Source organism: Lipotes vexillifer, unplaced genomic scaffold, assembly GCF_000442215.2.
Source record: "Lipotes vexillifer unplaced genomic scaffold, Lipotes_vexillifer_v1.1 scaffold253, whole genome shotgun sequence".
NCBI lineage: Eukaryota > Metazoa > Chordata > Mammalia > Artiodactyla > Lipotidae > Lipotes > Lipotes vexillifer.
In genome coordinates, this window is record NW_006780322.1 from 3,368,505 (window position 1) to 3,377,119 (window position 8,615).

The 8,615-nt window shown below is 37.4% G+C and overlaps 1 protein-coding gene across 3 annotated transcripts in view; it reads left to right on the top strand.

Annotated features, from left to right (window-relative positions):
• Positions 1-8,615, top strand: part of TIA1 (TIA1 cytotoxic granule associated RNA binding protein) — a 29,509-nt gene that overhangs the window by 16,450 nt on the left and 4,444 nt on the right. For all 3 annotated transcript variants that reach the window (XM_007453406.1, XM_007453407.1, XM_007453408.1), the window contains 5 exons: positions 1,238-1,313; positions 5,819-5,927; positions 6,315-6,410; positions 6,521-6,605; positions 7,064-7,187. In XM_007453406.1, the coding sequence (XP_007453468.1) occupies positions 1,238-1,313; positions 5,819-5,927; positions 6,315-6,410; positions 6,521-6,605; positions 7,064-7,187 (490 nt within the window). The remainder of the gene's footprint in view (positions 1-1,237; positions 1,314-5,818; positions 5,928-6,314; positions 6,411-6,520; positions 6,606-7,063; positions 7,188-8,615) is intronic.

Consider the following 8,615-nt stretch of genomic DNA (forward strand, 5'->3'; position numbering starts at 1 on the left):
AAACTTTTCCTGTTCCTTGAGTTTAGGGTAGTCTAACAAATTTTGCTATAGAGATGAATCAGCTACAAATTAAATGCATGTGTACCATACAGATAATTTTAATAAGTATTTTTACATATTGAGAAGTGGCTTGCATTAGTTTTCCCCTTTCACCATCACCTCTTTGTCATTTTGACCCTAAACACTTAATAAATCACTCCTAAATTGATCAAAATATGCTTATGTATACTTTAATATAAAATTATATTGCATGGCTTTCTGACTTGGGTTTTTGTTGTAAAAGTGCCTGTTTTGTTCATGTGTCCTGAGAGAACAAGCATTGTGACATACCTGGCTAACTTAAAAGCAGATTGCCTGTGAAGCACAATTTGAGTCCAATTTTTTGAGGTATGGAGTTTTAGCTATCATGGCTGGGTTTTTTACTCAATCTCAAATAATAGGGCTCTGGTTATTTTGCAGAGTATCTCTGAAGAATGGACAGAATTGCCCTGGCTAACTACAAGCTACGGTTCACAGTGGATAAATGTTGGCGTGCTTTTTTACTTTCTGACTTTTTAAAATTTTGCTTTTATATCTTATAGTTTCCAATCAATCTTATATGATTGCTATTTTAGAATTTAGTGTAAAATCTTCTCTTATATAGTATAAAACTAAAGTGTGTGTCTAGTATTTTTCTTCAATGATTTAACATTTCTGAAAAGTCAAGTTCTCAAAATTTACCCATAGTCCGGAAGGGGGGTATGAACTGATCTGAGAAAATGAAAAAATTTAATTAATTTAGGGAATATACAACTTTTCCATTCTTTTAGTTTCCAGTTTTCTATTTTAATTTTTTAATGATTAGGTAGTAAGTATATAGTGTCAAATAGCAAATTATAAATTGCATGGTTAAAGAAAGCCGTTCATTTAGTGTGCCTGTGAACCCTATAAGTTAAGTAAAATTCATGTGAATAGCTGCTTTTACCATGCTTAATATTTAAAAATTTAAAAACTTTGAAGTGGGAGGCAGTTTCTGTACAATGTATATGTATATATTTAAGAAGTTATTGATTTGCATGTTTATAAAATTAAGCCTCATTTGCTAATACATGATAAATTTTATAGAATAAAAGGTGAATTTGCATTAAAGGTTCATTTTAATGAAGATGAAACATGAAAATGAGTTGTGTATAAAATTCTCACTTGATATCCAGAGGAGAGTTTGCAAACCTAAACTTCCGATTGTTTCTGATTTCAGAGATGCCCGAGTGGTAAAAGACATGGCAACAGGAAAGTCTAAGGGATATGGCTTTGTCTCCTTTTTCAACAAATGGGTGAGCTAAATAAATAAAAAGTGCATGTGTGGTGCTTTAAGAGTAAAGGATAAAAATATTCATTTTGTTTCGATTGTTAATCATTTTCCTCATCTGCCATTTGTTCATTTCACTGATAATTAATACCCTCACTAGAGGATATCTTTTTTCTCCTGTTTGGTCATTTAGTCAGCATTTATTTAGCACCTGATGCATGCAAACTACTGATAAAATGTTTTCCGAATACAGAAAGTAGAGTTGTTTAAATCATCAGCCAAAGTTAGATATTGACTATCTCATTTATATATTTAATTCATTACGTCCCTGTTTTATATTCCCATGGTAATTCAAATGTAGCTAATAAAATGTTCCAATGGGTGGGAACATTTCTTAAAATTGTGTATTAATGTATTTGAAAATGTCTCATCATTTCCTTCATTCAGTAAACATTACTGAACATGAATTTGCATGGACTTGAGATTTCTGGGTTTTGCAGAGAAAAGGAAGAATAGCACATTTTGTCAAATGAGAGGTGAAAGGAGGGTATAAAGAAGGAAAAGGCTCATGTGTAGTGTGACGGCTGGGTAAAATCTTTGGTATGTTCTCCATACAATATAATACTGTGCTGTTGTTTACAAAAAAGAAAATGAATGAGGAAGCTCTGTAAGTACTGGTTATGGAAAGACTTCCATGGTATATTGTCAGGTGAAAAAGCTCTTTTGTGTAAAAAAGAAGGGAGTGTGCGTGTGTGTGATTTCTTTTCCCCCTTCAGGGATAACAAGAAACTTGTAGGGTTTCCTGTTTGGAGGGTAGGTAATGAGAGTTAGGCAGATGGGCAGCAGGGCAGGAGGCTTCTATCTGTATTGTACTCTTTGAAGTTTGAACCTTATAAATATTTACAAATTCAAATAAATAATTATTTTTAGTGTGATAACTCAAGGTTCCAAACCATTAAATGCAGAGATAATCACATTTCTAAAAATATAGGGATGGATGGTAGGAGAATTTAATGCACTAATCTTGGAGTATACACTAAGGTTTCATTAACCTTAGATTTTATTGTATTGCCTCTATGTTACGACTGTTGTTTGCCAACGATTACTACAAAAATATTGTACTTTCTGTGTAAGAGTGCCTTAGAATGAGCCATTAAAATTTTTGATAATATAAAATGTATTTTAGAAAGGATTTTCTTACTCTAGTAAATAGAGTATTTGAAATAGATATCATTTCTTGATGACTTCAGGTCAAATTTATGAGCATCATTCTGAGTCTTTTAAAAATACACCCATAAAAAAAAAAAAAACCACCCGTTCGCAGTTATGCAAATAGTGTCAAATTGTCTTGTTTTTTTTCTAGTTCCTGGCTGCTTACATTGAAACTGTTTGGTTATTCCTCCCTATGAACTCTTACTATCCAGATGCTTGCTATAGCAGCCAGCTTGCAACCGTTTTGCCCCAAATCTACTTTTCAAATTAAAAAATCTGCCCTAAAAATGTTTACATGGCTTGTAAGTTAAGGCAAAAGCGGGTAGAATGCACTGTAATGGGATGTCCTCTGTTTGCACAGTAACATCATATCTTGCAATCACATTGTTTAAATGTATAGCTATCATCTTCCTCTCAGGAAGTAAAAATGTCTTCTAAGAAGTAAGTTAGCCAAAGAGGTCAGGAAGAATCCGTATATTAGAAGAAAAGTTGCACATGGTAAAGCATATTGAGAGGTGAAGGGGTAAAAGCTCCGTCGTGTATATGTCCCATCTACCAAGTATAAGATGAGATAAGGAAATAAAAACTATGAGAATGTAGCTGGTTCTCAAAGCTTTACTGTTAATCACAGCATAATATTTAGGAAAGGTAGAAAAATACCTCATACAATGGATTGGTAGCCACAATTAGTATGAGTTCCTTAAAGAATTGATAAATAGGGGGCTTCCCTGGTGGCACAGTGAGAGAGTTGTCATCATGGCCATGTTCCATCAGAAGACTGTGGAAGAATCCTTCTTTCCCTCTTCTTAGTTTCTGGTGGTGACTGGCAGTCTTGGTATCCTTGGCTTGTAGCTACATCACTCCAATCTCTGCCTTGGTCTCCACATGGCCTTCCCTCTGTGTGTGTCCACGTTAGCTTCTCCTCTTCTTACAATGGCCCTTCTTAAAGGGCCCACCCTAATTTGTATTGACCTCATCTTAACTAATACATCTGCAAAGACCCTATTTCCAAATAAGGTCGTATTCACAGTTAAGGGCAGGGTAGATAGGACTTCATATAAATTTAAGAGACACAGTTCAACCCACAACAGTAATTAAACATCGTATGGAGTTCAGACTTGTTAGTGTGGTAAGCAATATTTGTTTCTTTTTTAAGAATATGCATTTCCTTTTTATGTGTCTCAAGAACAGCTTTTAGTTTGCCTGTTCTTTTGTGCTAGTTAAAGCTGACATTTGACATACGCAAACCAAAGCTGAACCCCATCTACTTGTCACTGTACTCTTTTTTTTTAATAAGTTTATTTTTTCTATATTTATTTATTTTTGGCTGCATTGGGTCTTCGTTGCAGTGCATGGGCTTTTCGTTGCAGTGGCTTCTCTTGTTGCAGAGCATGGGCTGTAGGTGTGCGGGCTCAGTAGTTGTGGCTTGTGGGCTCTAGGCGTGCAGGCTCTAGAGCGCAGCCTCAGTAGTTGTGGCATACAGGCTTAGTTGCTCCGTAGCATGTGGGATCTTCCCAGACCAGGGCTCTAACCCATGTCCCCTGCATTGGCAGGCAGATTCTTAACCACTGCGCCACCAGGGGAGTCCCTTTCAGTCTACTCTGGCTTTTGTTCTTACTCTATACCAGCACTACCCTTTTCAAGTTCACCTCTTGACTTCTGCTTGCTTGACCCTGACAGTAGTTTTTTTGTTTTTGTTTTTTTGCGGTACGCGGGCCTCTCTCACTGTTGTGGCCTCTCCCGTTGCGGAGCACAGGTTCCCGACGCGCAGGCTCAGCGGCCATGGCTCACAGGCCCAGCCGCTCCGAGGCATGTGGGATCTTCCCGGACCGGGGCACGAACCCGTGTCCCCTGCATCGGCAGGTGGACTCTCAACCACTGTGCCACCAGGGAAGCCCCTGACAATAGATTTTTGAGGGTTTCTTCCTTCATCACTGGCTATTCCTTCTTAGTCACCTTAGTCACCTTAGCTAGTGATCTCACCTTTACCCAGATTTCAGATTTTGCTGTTTTTCAGGGCTCTATCCCAGGATGCGTTCTTCTCTCTAGTCTTTCTTTATGACTCTGAATCTTATATCTCCAGCTCCGCACACTTACTAACAAATGGTCTTCATTTAGATGTCTTACAGATATCTCAAACTTAGTGTGTCTTAAATCATCTTTGTTTCTTCCTCAAACTTGTTGCCCTCCTCCCTCCCAGGCTTCTCATTTCCATTAATGCTAGCACTATCCTCCCTACTGCCCAGGCAAAACCTAGGAATTATCTTTGATTCCTGCCCTTTGGCTTACTGTGCACATCCCTCCCCACCAGTTCTCTTGACTCTTCCTTTAGATTACATCCACTGCTACTGCATTAGTCCTGGTCACCGACTGTTTTTTTAATCTGGATATTGCATTAGTCTCATAAAGTGTCTTTTTCCTTTTACTATTTCCCCAAACTGTTCTCCTTAAAACATAAGAATGGCCTTCTTAAAACATAAATTGAATCATGATAATCTTTCTTAAAATAATCAGTTTTTTCCTCTGGCACTTTTCCTTTTTTGCACACTAGATTCCAGTAAAACTAGTCATCTTTCACATGCTTCTTTAAGATGCGTACCAAACACTTTCCTGCCTTAACACACCTTGCAGTGCTTTTCCCTCTATCAGGAACACCCTGGTGTTTGGACTTTTCTAGCTCCTCTTCCTCTCTATTTCAACTTAAATGTCATTTCAGAGACCTTCCCTAATCATGCTGCTCTAAAGTAGATTCCCATGCCTGTATCTCAGCATGGGATATTCTCTCTCTCAACCTTTTGTTTCTCTCATGGCATTTACCACAATCTGTAATTACTTTATTTGTCCCCCGCAAAAGATTGTAAGTTCTGTGGCCGCAGAGACCATGTCTACCTCATTGACCAACGTTTCCCTAGCACTTAACCTGCTGTCTAGGACATGATAGCTGTTCAGTATTTACTTGTAAGATGAATGAGAAACCAAACACTGTCATTAAAAGCATGTTGGATTGTATAAAGTGCAATTTTCATCCATAATAGTATGGGTTGTTCCATGAACTTTACAATGGCTACCTCAATAAGGGCTTTTGGGCTCGAGTCTTTCAGGTGATTAACATTCCCAAAGTCTGATATCCAAGTAAAAAAAAGACAGTTTAAAAGCACCATTGTGTTTTAGGAAAGCTGTCATATATTGTGTATTTCACAAAGCATTTCATTCAAAAAACATTTGTGAAAAGCAACCATGAGTTTTCTCTATTGCTAATAATTGTTTAACGTCAACTAATAGTGGCTTCTTTGTCATTTCTAATGTTGTGTGGAACAGGATGCTGAAAACGCCATTCAACAGATGGGTGGCCAGTGGCTTGGTGGAAGACAAATCAGAACTAACTGGGCAACCCGAAAGCCTCCAGCTCCAAAGAGTACATATGAGTGTAGGTGAATTGGAGAAGAAAAGGAAATGTGGAATTTTGGAGGAAAATACACTAGATTTTAAATGTTAGAGCTGTTCCCGGAGACTTATTGCAGAAATAGATGAGAAGCAAATCAAGACTACTGTTCAAAAATGTACTTAGTTTTCATTTTTGTAATTATAAATAATAAATTATATCTCTAATGTCAAGTCTCCTATTAAATAGAGAATATTGAGTAATTTTTAGACATTCTTGGGGAAGGTTTAATCCTCAGTCAAATGTAATATGTATTAAATAAGCATTTTGATCAAGGTAAATATTACCATTACAGTAGTGTAGTTAATGTTGCTTTACTCTTTCTGAACATTTTATTTAATGAATTAAAAATATTAAATTTTTCCTCCCCAGCAAACACCAAACAGCTATCATATGATGAGGTCGTAAATCAGTCTAGTCCAAGCAACTGTACTGTATATTGTGGAGGTGTCACTTCTGGGCTAACAGGTATGGGGCCTTTACCTATGTGGCGTCTTGAGATTAATTTTTAAACTAAAAGGCTTGGTATTTGTAGGATTTTAATGCGGGTTTTTTTTTTTTTTTTTTTTGTCTAACAGAACAACTAATGCGTCAGACTTTTTCGCCATTTGGACAAATAATGGAAATTCGAGTCTTTCCAGATAAAGGATATTCTTTTGTTCGGTAGGGGTGGTTTTTAAAAAAATGTTTCCCCCCAGATCATTTTTGAACATTTAACTTAGTGGTTTTCTTTAAAATTTACTTTGGTTATAAAGAAATTAAAATTTCTCTAGTGTTTATCATATTTGCCACTTTTTTAATAGCTCCCTCCTTCCAACACAAGGCAAATAAAACATTCTATTAAAAGAAGTTTCCCCAGAACTATAAGATCTTTGAGGGGAAAAAAAATGAAAATATGCCATTTTATTGATTCTTTTATATTAACTTCCTGTTATACTTCAGGCTCAGTTTGATTTTTAAAAATAGGTTTTATTCATAAGCACTTTAAACTATTTTTAACATCTTTATTGGAGTACAATTGCTTTACAATGTTGTGTTAGTTTCTGCTGTATAACAAAGTGAATCAGCTATATGTATACTAAACAATTTATATTGGTAATTCTTAATATTATTTTCAATAGGTTCAATTCCCATGAAAGTGCAGCACATGCAATTGTTTCTGTTAATGGAACTACCATTGAAGGCCATGTTGTGAAATGCTACTGGGGCAAAGAAACTCTTGATATGATAAATCCCGTGCAACAGGTGAGAAGGTTCTTGACTTTGCAGAGTAATTGCTGGGCTAATAGGTATTTTTAAATGAAATTGTTGATAATCGTCGTTAATGCTTCTAGCTAAAATGATAGCATATAAGGGCTCTTCATGTATTATAGTTCCAGAGTAGTGGTTCATGGATGCAGGGGTGACATGATGAATGTGACCACCTCGATTGACTCATGCTCACACAGTGGATTTTAAAATGCTGCAACAAACTTAACAGGGTATTAAATTTTTTCTAATACTTAGTAGATTTATTCACATACTATTTGGAGGACTCACAAGCATGTTTTTTTTAATTATTATTTATTTATTTATCTATCTATCCATCCATCCATCCATCCATCCATCCATCCATTTTTGGCTGCATTGGGTCCTTGTTGCTGCGCGTGGGCTTTCTCTAGTTGCGGCGAGCAGGGGCTACTCTTCGTTGCATGCACGGGCTTCTTACTGCAGTGGCTTCTCTTGTTGCAGAGCATGGGCTCTAGGCGCGGGGGCTTCAGTAGTTGTGGCTCACAGGCTCTAGAGTGGAGGCTCACTAGTTGTGGCACATGGGCTTAGTTGCTCCACGGCATGTGGGATCTTCCCGGACCAGAGCTTGAGCCCGTGTCCCCGGCATTGGCAGGCGGATTCTTAACCACTGCGCCACCAGGGAAGTCCTCACAAGCATGTTTGATTCAGTTGAAACAAAAGCTATGAATATATTTAGGACCTTGGCATTTTCTTCCAGATTTTGCTGCCTTTGTTTTTCCAGGCAGTTCTAGTGGTTCAAACTTGATCCCACAAACATTTCTATGAGGAAATGGAGCATCAAGATAGGAGTAAGAAAATCCTAAACTATATAACTTTCTTAAGGAAACTGAATATAGGAATAAATAGTCCTTATCTTCCCTATCTTCCCTAGCTAAAGGAAACAGTCATATGGATAATTTACAAAACACCTAAACATTATCCTGAGTTTAATAACCCTAACCCTAACCTACTGCCTTACAAAGAGTATGCCATTTAGAGCATCATTGTAGAGTTAGAGCAGTATAACCTCACTTTTTTTTAATTAGCCGTGACTTTATAAACTTTTCTTTGTCCTTTAGTGTTTTCTTTTTAATATATATATAAATTTATTTATTTTATTTATTTATTTTTGGTTATGTTGGGTCTTTGTTGCTGTGCACGGGGTTTCTCTAGTTGCCGCAAGTGGGGGCTACTCTATTGAGGTGCGCGGGCTTCTCATTGCAGTGGCTTCTCTTGTTGCAGAGCACGGGCTTTAGGCACGCAGGCTTCAGTAGTTGCAGCACACGGGCTCAGTAGTTGTGGCTCGCAGGCTCTAGAGCACAGGCTCAGTAGCTGTAGTGCCCGGGGCTTGGTTGCTCTGCATCATGTGGGATCTTCCCAGACCAGGGATCGAGCCTGTGCTCG